At 43.8% G+C, this 17,819-nt stretch overlaps 1 protein-coding gene across 1 annotated transcript in view; it reads right to left on the bottom strand.

Moving 5' to 3' along the window:
• Window positions 1–16,748, bottom strand: part of LOC106578854 (growth arrest-specific protein 7) — a 124,552-nt gene extending 107,804 nt beyond the window's left edge. Inside the window, exon 1 of the mRNA XM_014158079.2 lies at window positions 16,330–16,748. Coding sequence (XP_014013554.1) covers window positions 16,330–16,509 — 180 coding nt within the window. The 5' untranslated portion in view covers window positions 16,510–16,748. The remainder of the gene's footprint in view (window positions 1–16,329) is intronic.
• Between the last annotated feature and the right edge of the window lie 1,071 nt (window positions 16,749–17,819).

Raw genomic sequence — 17,819 nt, forward strand, 5'->3', positions numbered from 1 at the left:
CTATAATCCAATGCTGTGTGTGAGTAGACTTTTTAAGACTAGGACACTGTTACTACTTCAAAATGAGCAGGGCAGATTTGATAAGACGACCTTGGGAAAGGAACAGGAGAAGAGGCCTCCCTAAGTTAGGGAGAGAAACAACGGCCTGAGAACGGTTTAGCTGGCAGGAGATTAGAAGACAGGTTGCAATGTTTGATAATGAATGTATGTGTACTGTGGAAAAATACAGCCGCCTAAAGCGGGGTGGAGTTCTCTACTGATGCGAGTTCATGTGGGTGTGTGGTAATATTGTGCATTGTATGGATTTTAGAGCTCTCGTAAATAAACGTTCTGACCATTGTTAGCTGGGCCTCAGTCTGTTTCTTTCAACCGGAACCTTACACCTTCTGGTATACAAACTGAGTAGTTAAATTGAAGTTCGGTTTAAGAACATTGATAACTTAATTCCCATAACAAGAGGAGAGGAGAGGGTTCATCTATAGTTCTGGGAAGACAACTCCTTTCTGAGTGGCCTAAGTATTTTGTGTTTCTATAAGTTGTTGTTGTTGTTGATATAGTCTGGCTAGAGCAACTCTAGTTAAGCGATGTCCCTTTACCTAGTGGCCTACTTAATCAGTGCTGTTTAAACTGCTGAATGCTCAGTACTTGTGGCTGTGAAGTGTTGAAACATTGACTTGGACTGGTTTCAGCAGGTCAATTTGTGTAGCAGCTTTCTGATAATTGGTGGGTGTGTCTGTTGGAGGGGTATGTGTACTTACCTGTCCTCTCTGAGTATTTAGAGAGCCCTCCTAGACCCCCAGTCTCAGTGCTCATCTACAGTTCTGGCTAGTTACGTGTTGTCCCTCTACCTAGTGCTGTTAGCATTAGTACTTCAGTCTCCCTTCGCTTTTTTCAGCGACAGCTGTAAGCGGCGGTCTTGTCAAACGGTGGTGTTGCCACCAAAACAAAGACAGTCCTGCCGAGTTGTTCCTGACGGGTTATTCAAGGAAGGGATGATAGCAAGCCATCACTCTCTCACTTTAGTATCTTACCTAGTTATTTTCAGATGATCTCATTATATTCCTTTGTAGCTTTGTGTTTTCTATCTCTGTTCACTCCTCTCCCTGTAGGATTTTAAGACACTCCCCCACCCCCTTTGGCTGCAACCCTTCTAATGTAGCGTACCTTGTGCGTACAACCCATGTGGAATTCCTGGTCTCCGGCAGCGTTTAGAACTGCCAATCTATGGACACCAAGGCCAAGTTAATCTCAGCCTATGCTACCATTCAGTCGCTAGACTTTTAGACCCTGACGGAGACATGGATTAACCCAGACATGGATTAACCCAGACATGTTATTATACAGAACAGCAGCACAGCACTGTACCTCATTTGAGGGCATCAGTGGTCATTGTGTTATATATGGATTAAATTAAATAACCTTGAAGGTTCCTCTGTTTATTAATAAATGGAGGTGTAGACCTCCCGAGTGGTCTAAGGCACATTGCAGTGCTTGAGGTGTCACTACAGATCCGGGTTCGATCCCAGGCTGTGTCACAACTGACCATGACCGGGTGTCCCATAGGGTGGTGCACAATTGGCCCAGTGTCATCCAGGTTAGGGGAGGGTTTGACCAGATTTTCTTTTATTTGGCTCATCTCGCTCCAGCGACTCCTTGTGGCGGGCAAGGGCCTCAGTCGTCAGTTGAACAGTGTTTCCTGCGACACATTGGTGCAGCTGGCTTCCGGGATAAGAGGGCGGGTGTTAAGGATCGCGATTTGGCGGGTCATGTTTCAAGGACGCAAGACTCGACCTTCGCCTCTCCCAAGCCTGTTGGTGAGTTTCAGCGATGAGACAAGATCGTAATTGAATATGACAAAATTGGGGAGAAACAAAAATGATAATAATAATAAAACAATTGGAGGTGTATAATGTTTCACAACAGAAAGAATAAAAAATGGGATGTGTGGCTGTAAGTGAGCTTTCCTGAGGGGGGGTAGTAGTCAGCATTACATCATAAAAGAGCCACCAAAGGAAAAAGGATATTGTCGCTTCTTTGATTTCCAAAGTCATGTCTTGGTCTTCTCAGTAAGGTGATACCAGGCGCTTTAACACAGAGGAAGACATATGGCAGTGGGCTGTACTCAGTCAGGACGCTGATTCCTTGGTTCAACCTGTCACTGAGTGAATTTGTCTTTGAACTATACCAGTCAGTAAATCAACGTTCAATGAGGGTGAGGGCTCTGTGACCCGAGCTCAACCATTTAATAATGACTTATGTGTTGGACCAATTAGGTCTGAGCTATTTCAACGTGAAGTATCCAACAAGGCCGTACAACATAGGAGAATTCCTAAATTCGTAACACCCTGATCTGTTTCACCTGTCCTTGTGCTTGTCTCCACCCCTCTCCAGGTGTCGCCCATCTTCCCTATTATCCCCTGTGTATTTATACCTGTGTTTTCTGTCTGTCTGTTGCCAGTTCATCTTGTTTGTTCAAGCCTACCAGCGTTTTGTCTCGGCTCCTGATTTTTCCCTAGTTTCTTTTTCTCGTCCTCCTGGTTTTTAACCTTTGCCTGTCCTGACCCTGTACCTTTGCTCCACCTCTTGATTACCGTTCCTCTGCCTGACCTGACCCTGAGCCTGCCTGCCGTCCTGTACCTTGGCCTCTGCTCTGGATTATCTACCCCTGCCTGCCTTAACCTGTCGTTTGCCTGTCCCTGTGGTTACAATAAATATTGTTACTTCACACAGTCTGCACTTGGGTCTTACCTTGATTTCTGATAACCTTGACTTAACAGTGCATTTACATTCGTATGAATCATGCAGTGATAGGTTCCAGGCCACAACACAGCACACAGGGATGCAGTGAGTGAGTACAACACGCCTATGTGTGGTGGGAACCGGAAACTATGACAGAACATGGAGCCAGCTTGTCCCAGCATATGCACTATTACATATTATAAACTGGGTGGTTGGAGTCCTGAATGCTGATTGGCTGACAGCAGTGGTATATCAGACCGTATACCACGGGTACGACAAAACATTTATTTTTACTTCTCTAATTACATTGGTAATCAGTTTATAATAGCATTAAGGCACCTCAGGGTTTGTGGTATATGGTCAACATATATAGCTTGTCCCAGCGTATGCACTGTTAAATAATGCACCATGCCAGATGGTTGACCTCAACAGCCCAGACTGCCTGTGGCTCTGCATTCACAGGATGCCAGAACAGCCCCTGGCTGAGAACATATGTCTTTAGCAATGGCTGTCTGGAAAGCCAATGGCTGGCTGTGTTCGGGAGAGCCACAAAAATCATGGCTGTCTGGATAGCCAATGGCTGTCTGTGTTCGTGAGAGCCACAAAAATCATGGCAGTCACTGTCAATGGCTGGCTGTTTTCTGTAGAGCCATAGAGGCTCTACAGAGCCATAGTAGAGCCATAGTGGCCAAAAGGCCGTTTTAGCATGTGCAGCGCCATCAAGGGCTTCCACCATGCTGCCACCATTTTAAAGTAGTCAAAGTAGTCAACTGGGTGGGGATTCCTATGGGTTGTAGCCTCAATGGCGCTGCCCATGCTGTCAGTCCTCTATCTATCTCTATGGTAGAGCCCCAGCAATCATGGCCGCCATCATGTTTTGAATACAGTAACTATTCCATTCAAATTTTCTTTGACACTTTGCTTATTCCATAAACCTGGAACCTAGTAGAAAGTCCCCTGAGTCATTCAAGTCATAAAGAGAGTTGCCGTAAACTCAAGCATTTCAAAACAAGCCATTGTCATTGTTGCTAAAAAAAGAAAGTCACCCCACCTTCGATAAGGAGGACTAGTCCCTGTAGACCTACCAGTCAAAACAAACATGTTCACTATAAGAGCAGAGAGGTCCATGCTATGTGTGGCATGACAGACACATCCCTGTGATGGTTTACAGCCGTGTTTTCTCACACCCAAAAACACAAGCAGCTTCTCTTCATTGCCACTGGCTCCTTGCCTGGAAAACCAGCAATAATTTGTATGATGAGTACGAAGAGGCATTTAAACCATTTACGAACCGACTGGCTCAAATCATTCTTATGTAGCAAAATTTGAAATTGTGTTTTTTACATTGGATAAAAGTAGAGAGTCAGAGCTACAAAATGGTATATCATACACTACAGTTGAGGAACAATGGGAAAGTAATTTTGCTTTGAAAGTTGATCAACTTGTAAACTCACTTTTGAGAAAATGGCCTTTGAATATTTTGGTACTACTACTGGAGAGCCCTTTATCTACACCCATTCAGCATCGTTTCCTTTTCACCTGTGTTTTAATAGGCTAAGACTTCAGGAAGAGAGAGAAAGTGGTTTTCAAACCAAACGTTAAAGGGCTAGTTCGCTCAACTTTCAAAAGTTTATCAGAAGTTTAAAGTTTGTTAAAAGTGGTTAAGGTTCAAACAGTGAATGGGAACTCTTGGCACCATCTAATTAAATTATCCATTTAGGAGACATTTGATATACAGCTTTTAAAGTTTTATATCAATAAATATCTTGACTGGACCTCTGCATCAAAAATATCTCTACTTCTTACCAGTGATGTTATTAATTACGTGGCTTCCTGAGTGGCACGGCGGTCTGCATCTCAGTAGAAGAGTCGTCACTACAGACCCTGGTTCAGCGGTCTAAGGCACTGCATCTCAGTGCTAGAAGTGTCACTATAGACACCCTGGTTCAAATCCAGGCTGCATCACAACCGGCCGTGATTGGGAGTGCCAATTGGTAGGGCTGCGCACAATTGGTCCGGGTTTGGCCGGTGTAGGCCGTCATTGTAAAGAAGAATTTGTTCTTAACTGACTTGCCTAGTTAAATAAAGGTTCATATATTTTTTTTTTCAAGGAAAATCTAGAAGAGCAGAATATTGGATTATGGAAATGCTAAATATAATCCCCCCAGCCTCAGCAGAAATAGCTGAAAGAGATTGGGTTTCAGATCACCCAAGAACAATATATTTTTTATTTCATATCAATTTCCTCAAGACAAATGAAGATAATTTAAAGTTGTAAAAGATTATACCATTGAAGTTGAAGAAGCAATTCATTTTAGCAAGTCATTTACAATATCTAATTTAGCTAGAACAAGATCAAAAAATTAGGACCTCTGTCTTCTTAGAATTAGATTTTCTATGAGTTTCTCTTCAACTTCCATCTGGGTTTTTGACATCAGTTTATTCATGTTTGACAACATAAGTAGGTTAGCAGATTATGAAAATGGCGGTCACCCACTCGAGGACAAAGAGGAGAAATGTGCAGCCTCAGTAGTGGTGGTCCTTCAGAGTTTCAGCAGAGTCTAAAGCTCCTCTTACTCATTCCCTCATGACTAACATCAACTGGGTGGTTCGAACCCTGAATGCTGATTGGCTGACAGCCGTGGTATATCATACCGTATACCACGGGTATGACAAAACATTTATTTTTACGATCTAATTATTCTGGTAACCAATAAGGCACCTTGGGGCTTGTGGTACATGGCCAATATACCCCGACTAAGGGCTGTGTCCAGGCACACCGAGTTGCGTTGTGCATTAGAACAGCCCTTAGCCATGGTATATTGGCCATATACCACACCTCCTCTGGCATTATTGCTTAAATAAACTCCTGACCTGCGGCACTGTGAGCTCAGTGTGTGTGTGTGTGTGTGCATTCCTATGTGTAAAAGGGCCTGCCTGCGTGCCTACGTGTGGGTGGGTTCAGCCTGTCCTCCAGTGACCTCTAGTCAAACATCTGGACGTGGGAAGACGGCGGGTGTCAGGGTCAGTATGTGAGACTAGCTGTCCTGTTGTAGAAGGGTCAGGGATTGTAGAGTGTCCTGTACACAAGCAGGCAGGGGACAACACGACAGAACAGAGGTGGAACAGTGTCATTAACCAGGGGACATGGCATGCCAGAACATAGGTGGAACAGTGTCGTGAACCAAGGGCAACGAGCCATAACAGAGAATAGAGAAAGCAGTATCCTTGGGCTGTGCAGAGACGTGATGTGATCACAAACCATGAGCTCAGAGTGCATATGTTTACATGCCAGCAGATAGCCACAAACAAGGGCTAGCATACACACACACAGCTAACTTCATACAATTCTACACATTTATCCATGGGACAAAGGGAAAATCTGCAGTTTCATAGCTAATCTCATGCTATTCTACACATTTTGCCATGAGGCTGAGAGAACATGTTGCAGTTTTACAGCTCATTTCTAGTAATTGTAAACATTCTTGCCATGGCTTATGACGTTTTTGGGGGGTTGCAGGAGTGTGTGGTACGCCAGTGAGCAGAGGTTACTTCCTAGTCATGAGGGACTATAGTAGTAAGGTACACACAATCTCTTTACCTCTCTCTCTCTCCCTGGCCCCTTTCTCCCTTTCTCCCTCCACCCCTCGTCTCCTCTCTCTCCCTCCCTGTCCCCCCTTCTCCCTCCCTCCACCCCTCGTCTCCTCTCTCTCCCTCCCTGCCCCCCCTTCTCCCTCCCTCCACCCCCACTATCTCTCCCTCCCTGTCCCCCATTCTCCCTCCATCCACCACCTTGTCTTCCCCTCTCTCTCTCTCCTCTCTCTCTCTCTCCCTCCCTCCCTGTCTCTCACCCTCTTCCACTGTGATCTCTCTCTCTATCTCTCCCATGTTCTCTCTCCCACCCTGTCCTGTCCAGTCAACAGATGCAGTGCCAGAGTAACAGAGGTGTGAATGACTGATGGTGAAAGTGTCTGTTTCCTATTGTTCACTCATAAATACCTCTACTGTACTGTTGAGCTCTCAGCAGCACCATCATATTTATACACCCAGAGTCACTTTACTACCAACGATTACCGTGAGAAGGACTGGTGAATGGTGATGTGTACTTTCAGACCACGCAACAGTCAATATGAAATATGGATGCTGTTAGGGTACATGTCCATCTCCAAATGTGATAAAAGGCTGTAGTACACACACGGACGTGACTCAGCAATTATGAGCTCATGACAAGCTATCACCACCTTGACAAGCTATCATCACCCTTTTATGGCTCCCAATGGAGAGTGGAGCATCCAGCCTAACCGCTTGTTGCCCAAAACTTCTGAGGCTGAGGAGAACCCAGGCCTCTCAGGGTGTGAGAAATACAGCCAGGAGAAACATCTCACATACACACTGCCACACACGCTCACATATAATTACTATACCGTAAGACTCGGTCTAGCAGATGAGAGAGCGAGAGAGAGAGGGTTCTGCTTTGGGATGTAGAGTATGCAGCAGACATCTTTATTTGGAAGAAGTTGTTTTGGTTTCAGGCAGATGTGGGATCCTGAAGCCACATTCCCAGATGACACACACGGAAACTAGACACAGCCAGTCACTGTATGAGAGAAACACAGAGACATAAGGAAGCAGACAATAACAGACAACCCAGCTGTCATCTAGACTAGACCTGTGGCCTCCATGCCCAGTGCCCATGCCAGCTGTCATCTAGACTAGACCTGTGGCCTCCATGCCCAGTGCCCATGCCAGCTGTCATCTAGACTAGACCTGTGGCCTCCATGCCCAGTGCCCATGCCGGCAGTCATCTAGACTAGACCTGTGGCCTCCATGCCCAGTGCCCATGCCAGCAGTCATCTAGACTAGACCTGTGGCCTCCATGCCCAGTGCCCTTGCCAGCAGTCATCTAGACTAGACCTGTAGCCTCCATGCCCAGTGCACATGCCAGCTGTCATCTAGACTAGACCTGTGGCCTCCATGCCCAGTGCCCATGCCAGCAGTCATCTAGACTAGACCTGTGGCCTCCATACCCAGTGCCCATGCCAGCAGTCATCTAGACTAGACCTGTGGCCTCCATGCCCAGTGCCAGCTCAGTACAGGATATTGTAAGCCTCTTTACCTCACCATGCCAGCTCCCTCAGTCACACCAGTGCTGATAATCACAGTAGAAGGTCTTTGTGTTGGAGATGAGGGTGTGTGTGTGACAGTGGGTTACTAAAGTGAGCTACACCAAGACTATTAGGCAAAGGAAAATTACATTACACAAAAGTGCCAAGGGAGATTAGTTTAGTATTGAGACTAATTAGTATTTGGGTAATTGTCGGTCATTGCCAACTCACCAACGTGCTAATCAGCTGTACATGTAGCTAACCATGATCCACAAAACATTCAATGACTCTTTCACTTGTTCATCGAAACCAATCAAATGATTTGTCCCTCAGACAGCCATTTCTATTGGGTGATATCAGAGAAGGCTGGTGGGAGGAGCTATAGGAGGACGGGCTCACTGTAATGGCTGGAATGGAATTATTGGAACGGAGTCAAACACATCAAACATACATAAATCATGTTAGACTCCGTTCCAATGAGCCCGTCCTCCTATAGCTCCTCCCACCAGCGTCCTCTGGGTGACATCTGTGAGTCAACAATAGTGCGTCTGATTGGTCCATTCATCTAGATTATACAGCTTTCACTTTCTAGGGCATTCTCAATTGGTTTTGCTCGACTCCTCGCGTCTGTCACGACTTCCACCGAAGGTGGCTCTTCTCCCTGTTCGGGCGGTGCTCGACGGTCGTCGTCGCCGGCCTACTAGCTGCCACCGATCCTATTTTCCTTTTCGTTTGTGTCTGTCTGTTTTTTCACACCTGTGTTCAGTTTAGTTGATTTCGGTGGGTTTATATACACCCCGCTGCAGGCTAGGCTTTGTGCGGGATTATTTGTTGTGTATTTTGTTTGTAAGGGGTGTGTGCCTGCACCACGGGGTTTCGTTTATTATTCGGTATATGTTTACCGTGTGCTTACGCGCTTTTGTTTGTGGAGTCGAGGTTTCTCCTCCGTGTGCGCAATTTATTCCCTGTGGGTGGCGACTACGTTTGTGCGGTTTTTCCCATGTGTTTGTATTGTGCCTTCGGGACCGCCTGTTTAAAAGTTGTGTGCCACTGGAACTTCTCTGTTCTTCTGCTCCTGATTCCTACACACCCCCTCCTACTAGGAGGCCTTGTTACAGCGTCCTCTCCTCCATCCTGTCCTCTACTACATTTGAAAAAGGTCAAAGACAATCAAAGAGAGGAAGAGAAGAAACGTGGAAACCAATGCGCTTGTATGAAATGAGACTCTCCTACTCCACTTGTGCGTAATCAGGCAGATTACATATTTACAGATGAGGAATCTCAAAATACATGTGTAAAGTGGAAAAAATAGATGTAGCTAGTTGTGCGAGACATTGTATAGATAAAACAATAAGTAAAGTATCGTTTTTTAAATGTGTGCTCTTCTCCGCTGAGAAAACAACATCTGATTCAAAGGGGGTGTGGCAGATTTTAAAACACTTCCGCATTAGCTTCCGGGAGGATACAATTGTGCTTCCTCGGCGAGAGGAGGCTATCACAGGACAGTTTTCTCTTCTCCTAATAACAAACTGACACTCTCCTAGGCTACATATGGTGACAACTTTCGGGTTTACGGGTCACGTAGGAAAGGAGTACGGAGGAGTCGAGGAGAGGACAGACTTTTGCCCAATTATCAATTGAGAATCTCTCCCTCTCTCCTTTTGAACTAATCCCTTCCTCCATCTCATTTAGTTTGGCACTAGTCAGCAATCACTTGACTTGATGACTCAATGTTATGATCCAGGACTCACTGTGCCCTGGACCACTGCTGTTTGTCAGTTAGGTTGTCATGACCACCAGAGTTATACTGGTATATAAAGACCATATGGACAACAGGTAGCACTTTACTGACAGAGAAGTTAGGAGTGGTTATCTTCAACCACACTGTCCTAAACATCTCATATCATACAGTTGAAGTCGGAAGTTTACATACAGTCGTGGCCAAAAGTTTTGAGAATGACACAAATATACATTTTCACAAAGTCTGCTGCCTCAGTTTGTATGATGGCAATTTGCATATACTCCAGAATATTATGAAGAGTGATCAGATGAAATGCAATTAATTGCAAAGTCCCTCCTTGCCATGCAAATGAACTGAATCCCCCAAAAAACATGTCCACTGCATTTCAGCCCTGCCACATAAGGACCAGCTGACATCATGTCAGTGATTCTCTCGTTAACACAGGTGTGAGTGTTGACGAGGACAAGGCTGGAGAGCCCTCTGTCATGCTGAATGAGTTTGAATAACAGACTGGAAGCTTCAAAAGGAGGGTGGCACTGGAATCATTGTTCTTCCTCTGTCAATCATGGTTACCTGCAAGGAAACACGTGCTGTCATCATTGCTTTGCACAAAAAGGGCTTCACAGGCAAGGATATTGCTGCCAGTAAGATTGCACCTAAATCAACCATTTATCGGATCATCAAGAACTTCAAGGAGAGCGGTTCAATTGTTGTGAAGAAGGCTTCAGGGCACCCAAGAAAGTCCAGCAAGTGCCAGGACCGTCTCCTAAAGTTGATTCAGCTTCGGGCTCGGGGCACCACCAGTACAGAGCTTGCTTAGGAATGGCAGCAGGCAGGTGTGAGTGCATCTGCACGCACAGTAAGGCGAAGACTTTTGGAGGATGGCCTGGTGTCAAGAAGGACAGCAAAGAAGCCACTTCTCTCCAGGAAAAACATCAGGGACAGACTGATATTCTGCAAAAGGTACAGGGATTGGACTGCTAAGGACTGGGGTAAAGTCATTTTCTCTGATGAATCCCCTTTCAGATTGTTTGGGGCATCCGGAAAAAAGCTGGTCCGGAGAAGACAAGATGAACGCTACCATCAGTCCTGTGTCATGCCAACAGTAAAGCATCCTGAGACCAATCATGTGTGGGGTTGCTTCTCAGCCAAGGGAGTGGACTCACTCACAATTTTGCCTAAGAACACAGCCATGAATAAAGAATGGTACCAACACATCCTCCGAGGGCAACTTCTCCCAACCATCCAGGAACAGTTTGGTGACGAACAATGCCTTTTCAAGCATGATGGAGCACCTTGCCATAATGCAAAAGGGATACCTAAGTGGCTCGGGGAACAAAACATCGATATTTTGGGTCCATGGCCAGGAAACTCCCCAGACCTTAACCTGATTGGGCTAGGGGGCAGTATTGAGCATTTTGGAAAAAATATGTGCCCATTTTTAACTGCCTCCTACACCAACTCAGAAGCTAGAATATGCATATTATTGTTCAGGTTTGGATAGAAAACACCCTAAAGTTTCTAAAACTGTTTGAATGGTGTCTGTGAGTATAACAGAACTCCTATGGCAGGCAAAAACCTGACAAGGTTTCATGCAGGAAGTGGCCTGTCTGACAAGGAGTCGTGCGTCTTGCATCTGTTTATTGAAGAGTAAGGATCTTAGCTGTAACGTGACAATTCCCAGGGCTCCAATAGGCTCTCAGAACCCGGGAAAAACCTGAACGATGACGATGCAGCCTCTGGCTGAAACAGATTATCGCCTTATCCAAGTGGCCGATCAGAGGACCATTGAATGAGGCGCGTGCACGATTCGCCCCCGTGGAGAAATTTCATTCGGCTGTTTAGCTTATTGCAGATTCCCGGTCGGAATATTATCGCTTTTCTACGAGATAAATGGCATAAAAATTGGTTTTAAACAGCGGTTGACATGCTTCGAAGTACGGTAATGGAATATTTAGACGTTTTTTTGTCACGCCATGCGTGCGACCGTTATTTACCATTCGTATAGTGTCTAGAACGCACGAACAAAACAGAGGATATTTGGATATAACGATGGATTATTTGGGACCAAACCTACATTTGTTATTGAAGTAGAAGTCCTGGGAGTGCATTCTGACGAAGAACAGGAAAGGTAAGAACATTTTTCTTATAGGAAATAGGATTTTGGTGAAGGCTAATCTTGCCGGGTGTCTAAATAGCTAGCCGTGATGGCTGGGCTATGTACTTAGAATATTGCAAAATGTGCTTCATCCGAAAAGCTATTTTAAAATCGGACATATCGAGTGCATAGAGGAGTAATGTATCTATAATTCTTAAAATAATTGTTATGCTTTTTGTGAACGTTTATCGTGAGTAATTTAGCAAACTGTTAGTAAATTCCCCGGAAGTTTGCGGGGGGTATGCTTTTTCTGAACGTCACATGCTAATGTAAAAAGCTGTTTTTTGATATAAATATGAACTTGATTGAACAGACATGCATGTATTGTATAACATAATGTCCTAGGTGTGTCATCTGATGAAGATCATAAAAGGTTAGTGCTGCATTTAGCTGTGGTTTGGGTTTTTGTGACATTATATGCTAGCTTGAAAAATGGGTGTCTGATTATTTCTGGCTGGGCACTCTCCTGACATAATCTAATGTTTTGCTTTCGTTGTAAAGCCTTTTTGAAATCGGACAGTGGGGTTAGATTAAGGAGAGTCTTTAAATAGCTGTAAAATAGTCATATGTTTGAGAAATTGAAGTAATAGTATTTCAAACGATTCAAAAATCGCGCCACTGAATTCAGGTGGCTGTTACGTAGGTGGGACGAATTCGTCCCGCCTTGCCCATAGAGGTTAATCCCATTGAGAACTTGTGGTCAATCCTCAAGAGGCGGGTGGACAAACAAAACCCCACAAATTCTGACAAACTCCAAGCATTGATTATACAAGAATGGGCTGCCATCACTCAGGATGTGGCCCAGAAGTTAATTGACAGCATGCCAGGGTGGATTGCAGAGGTCTTGAAAAAGAAGGGTCAACACCGCAAATATTGACTCTTTGCATCAACTTCATGTAATTGTCAATAAAAGCCTTTGACACTTATGAAATGCTTGTAATTATACTTCAGTATTCCATAGTAACATCTGACAAAAATATCTAAAGACACTGAAGCAGCAAACTTTGTGGAAATTAATATTTGTGTCACTCTCAAAACTTTTGGCCATGACTGTACACTTAGGTTGGAGTCATTAAAACTTGTTTTTCAAACACTCCACAAATTTCTTGTTAACAAACTATAGTTTTGACAAGTCGGTTAGGACATCTACTTTGTGCATGACACAAGTAATTTTTCCAACAATTGTTTACAGACAGATTATTTCACTTATAATTCACTGTATCACAATTCCAGTGGGACAGAAGTCTACATACACTAAGTTGACTGTGCCTTTAAACAGCTTGGAAAATTCCATAAAATTATGTCATGGCTTTAGAAGCTTCTGTTAGGCTAATTGACATCATTTGAGTCAATTGGAGGTGTACCTGTGGATGTATTTCAAGGCATATCTTCAAACTCAGTGCCTCTTTGCTTGACATCATGGGAAAATCAAAAGAAATCAGCCAAGACCTCAGAAAAAATGTGTAGACCTCAACAAGTCTGGTTCATCCTTGGGAGAAATTTCCAAATGACTGAAGGTACCACGTTCATCTGTACAAACACTAGTATGCAAGTATAAACACCATGGGACCACGCAGCCGCCATACTGCTCAGGAAGGAGACGCGTTCTGTCTCCTAGAGATGAACATACTTTGGTGCGAAAAGTGCAAATCAATCCCAGAATAACAGCAAAGGACCTTGTGAAGATGCTGGAGGAACAGGTACAAAAGTATCTATATCCACAGTAAAACGAGTCCTATATCGACATAACCTGAAAGGCCGCTCAGCAGGGAAGAAGCCACGGCTCCAAAACCGGCATAAAAAAGCCAGACTACGGTTTGCAACTGCACATGAGGAGAAAGATCATACTTTTTGGAGAAATGTCCTCTCCAAAAATGATGAAAGAAATAAAAGCTGAAATAAATCATTCTCTCTACTATTATTCTGACATTTCACATTATTAAAATAAAGTGGTGATGCTAACTGACCGAAGACAGGGATTTTTTACAATGATGAAATGTCAGGAATTGTGAAAAACTGAGTTTAAATGTATTTGGCTAAGGTGTATGTAAACTTCCGACTTCAACTGTTCATCGGAACTAGAAGCACAAGCATTTCGCTACACTTGCAATAACATCTGCTAACCATGTGTATGCGACCAATAAAATTTGATTTGATTTGATTTAAATGACAACCACATTTCCTCTCTCTCTCAGCCAATCAGTGAACTGGGAAATGAAAGTAAAAAGGAAGCAAACAGTTCCTCAATCAAACACAGCTGTCATCCCTCACTCAGTGATCACTGCCATAGTAACAGGAAACGTATAGCTTATTATCACCATCATCCCCTTCCATGTACTCTCTATCTGAAAGGAGCCTCCAGGGTCCAATTATACTACACCTTCTCCAGCTTCCATAACAACAGCACAAGGTTAAAATCTGAAAGTTAAAGTTGTTATGAACATCTCATCATAAAATATGATTAGTTTGATAAAAATGAAGGCAGTATCTATCTACACAAGGAGGTTCCTGGGGACGGTGTGGATCTGAGGGTCTGATCTGAGGATCTGAGCAGGCCTGATGACGAGTTTTCTGTTGAATGATTCATCAAAGTGTGAAGAAGAATAGCATGTTTGGAGAACAAAGCCTCATCTGCTGAAGATGACAATGGAAAGTGTCTCAGATGTAGATGAAAGCACAGCACTGTAAACTATGCCAGGGCTGACAACACACATTCCCCTGACTCTGTCATTAAATACACCTTGGTCTGAATATAGGATGTATATGACTGTATGGTAACGATTTACTTTGACTAACTATATATAACGCTTTTATTACAGGTCTATAAGCATTTCATGAACGTGTTAACAGGTCCTAACCACATTATTGAAGGTTAATGAAATGGATCCATAGCATCTCTAATGGTATCTTAATAGATGCATTATTACAATGACAGCGTAGTGTCATTAATATGCCTGCTCTCTATAGTGTGCATCTGCCATACCAGTGTTAGTGACTATGTCTAAAGGCCAAATCACGTTTTGAAAAGGCTGCTGATATATAGCCTGTAGCAGCCCCATTTCCCCCACCAGACGGTCTTCTCACTGAGGTCAATGGTGCATGAAGCTTTCCACAGGGTTGAATCTTCAGGGTAAATTTGATGGATTAAATCGTGTAGCTGAGGGTCATATCATAAGGTGAATGCACCAATTTGTAAGTCGCTCTGGATAAGAGCGTCTGCTAAATGACTTAAATGTAAATGTATATCGTACACTACATGACCAAAAGTATGTGGACACCTGCTTGTCAAACATCTCATTCCAAAATCATGGGCATTAATATGGAGTTGGTCCTCCCTTTGCTGCTATAACAGCCTCCAATCTTCTGGGAATGCTTTCCACTAGATGTTGGAACAGTGCTGTGGGGACTTGCTTCCATTCAGCCACAAGAGCATTAGTGAGGTCGGGCACTGATGTTGGGCGATAGGCTTGTCTCACAGTCAGTGTTCCAATTCATCCCAAAGCTGTTCAATGGGGTTGAGGTCAGGGCTCTGTGCAGGCCAGTAAAATTCTTCCACACCGATCTCAACAAACCATTTCTGTATGGTCCTCGCTTTGTGCAAGGGGGAATTGGCATGCTTAAACAGGAAAGGGCCTTCCCCAAACTGTTCCCACAAAGTTGGAAGCATAGAATCGTCTAGAATGTCATTGTATACTGTAGCATTAAGATTTCCCTTCACTAGAACTAAGGGGCCTAGCCCGAACCATAAAAAACAGCCCAATACCATTATTCCTCCTCCACCAAACTTTATAGTTGGCACTATGCATTCGGGCAGGTATTGTTCTCCTGGCATCAGCCAAACCCAGATTTGTCCGTTGGACTGCCAGATGATGAAGCGTGATTCATCACTCCAGAGAACGCATTTCCACTGCTCCAGAGTCCAATGGCGGCGAGCTTTACACCACTCCAGCCGACGCTTGGCATTGCGCATGGTGATCTTATATGCTGACCACACCACTCGCGTCGCATGCCGAGCATTGCAAAATACATTTACACATACATGTTATTCAATCATTGCACCCACACTGCTCGCGTGCATGCAGACGCTAAAATAAAACTTGGTTTTATTTGTGAAGCGTGAGGTGCTATAAATCCCGCCTCTCCCATCTCCTCATTGGTTTTTATGAGCATATACATATGTGTGTGATTGAACATGAAATATGTTGCTCTTGGCTAAAAACCTGATTCAAGACACTGTCCTTTGCCAATGATTCTCGTGCTCTCCTGTGAACCCTGTGTTTATATATATATCTTTTTTTATTTATTTAACTAGGCAAGTCAGTTATTAAGATCAAATTCTTATTTACAATGACCACCTACAGTGTTCACCTGCATACCACACCAGTGTGCGCCTGACCCTGCTGTGACAGAGTAGCGTGTTTCCTCAGTGATCTGCCATGCGTACTCATACAGACAGACACAGGCACACAGGCAGGGGATCTGAGTTTCCAGTGGAATGTGTCAGGAATGAGCAGTCATGCAGTCCTCAGTGCCTTACGTGCACGTTCGGGAATCCAGCCCTGCTGAGAGTGGACATTTAGACTTACCTCTAAGACTTGAACATAACTCGACGGGAACCATCCCCTGACTCCATCCAGCTCTCCTTCCCACCAGCCGCCAGGCAACGGATGAACTATCCTTATGATTTCTCCCACTTCGAAAGTCAAACCCTGCTGATGTTGGTCCCCGCTGAAGGAGTATAAACTTTTGCAATACGAGCCAGACATCGTTATCTTCTCTGGGAAAACGTCGGGTCCGCTCCTAAATTCACACAGACTGACCCCCCTCCTCGAGAATCACTTAGTTCTTTCAGAGTATAATTTATTGTATAACTTGTAATGTTGATTAGTTAGCGCATCAATGGCAACAATCCAACATTAGGCAATAGAATCCTTAACTCTGCGCAGATGTTCTCTGAGTGTGTGTACCTACGGGAGATTCTCTACTTGTGTGAACTCCCTTTCGCGAAATCCAGACAAGTCTGCGCTCCTTCAATTCCAATTGCGCTTTTATAAGACATAACCCGGTACTCGCGCTAGTGTTTTTGCACGTGAGTTATCAAAGATGGTGGATAAATAAAGATGTCTTACCGAGGCCCTTGACCATTGAAAAACATGGTGACGGTTCCGATCTGCTTAAATGGGTGGGTCTCCTATAGACATCAATGCAAGAGCAGCTGGGTCTGGTCTGCGTTGTTCATTGACTGTATTTGAACCAGAAAAAACTTGCGAGTGGGATGTCTCGCTTCCTTTTCTGTCAATTCTATTCAAGGCGCTTTATTGGCATGGGAAACATATGTTAACATTGCCAAAGCAAGTGAAGTAGATAATATACAAAAGTTTTAAAAAAAAAAATAAAAAAGAACAGTAAACACTCACAGAAATTCCAAAATAATAAAGACATTTCAAATGTCATATTATGTATATATACAGTGTTGTAACGATGTGCAAATGGTTAAAGTACAAAAGGAACAATAAAGATAAATATGGGTTGTTTTTACAATGGTGTTTTTTCTTCACTGGTTGCCCCTTTCTTGTGGCAACAGGTCACAAATCTTGCTGCTGTGATGGCACACTGTGGTATTTCACCCTTTTTACTCCATACATTTTCCCTAACACCCAGAAGTACGGTCCAATTCACAGTTATCAAGAGAACATCCCTGGTCATCCCTACTGCCCCCTCACTAAACACAAATGCTTTGTTTGTAAATTAATTCTGAGTGTTAGAGTGTGACCCTAGCTATCCGTAAATATAAAAATAAAATAAAATTGTACCGTCTGGTTTGCTTAATATAAGGAATTTTTAATTATTCACACTTTTACTTTTGATACTTAAGTATATTTAAAACCAAATACTTTTATTCAAGTAGTATTTTACTGGGTGTAATGCGTGCGTACTGGCGGCAGAGAAGTCAGGCGCAGGAGAGCAAAGACTGTTACAACGGTGCAGTTTAATAATAAAAATCACCGTGAACAAAAACAATAAATAAATACAATGGGACGAAACCCTTCGCACGCCAGACATAACGTGCATAAGG

Source organism: Salmo salar, chromosome ssa19 (assembly GCF_905237065.1).
Source record: "Salmo salar chromosome ssa19, Ssal_v3.1, whole genome shotgun sequence".
NCBI classification, from domain to species: domain Eukaryota; kingdom Metazoa; phylum Chordata; class Actinopteri; order Salmoniformes; family Salmonidae; genus Salmo; species Salmo salar.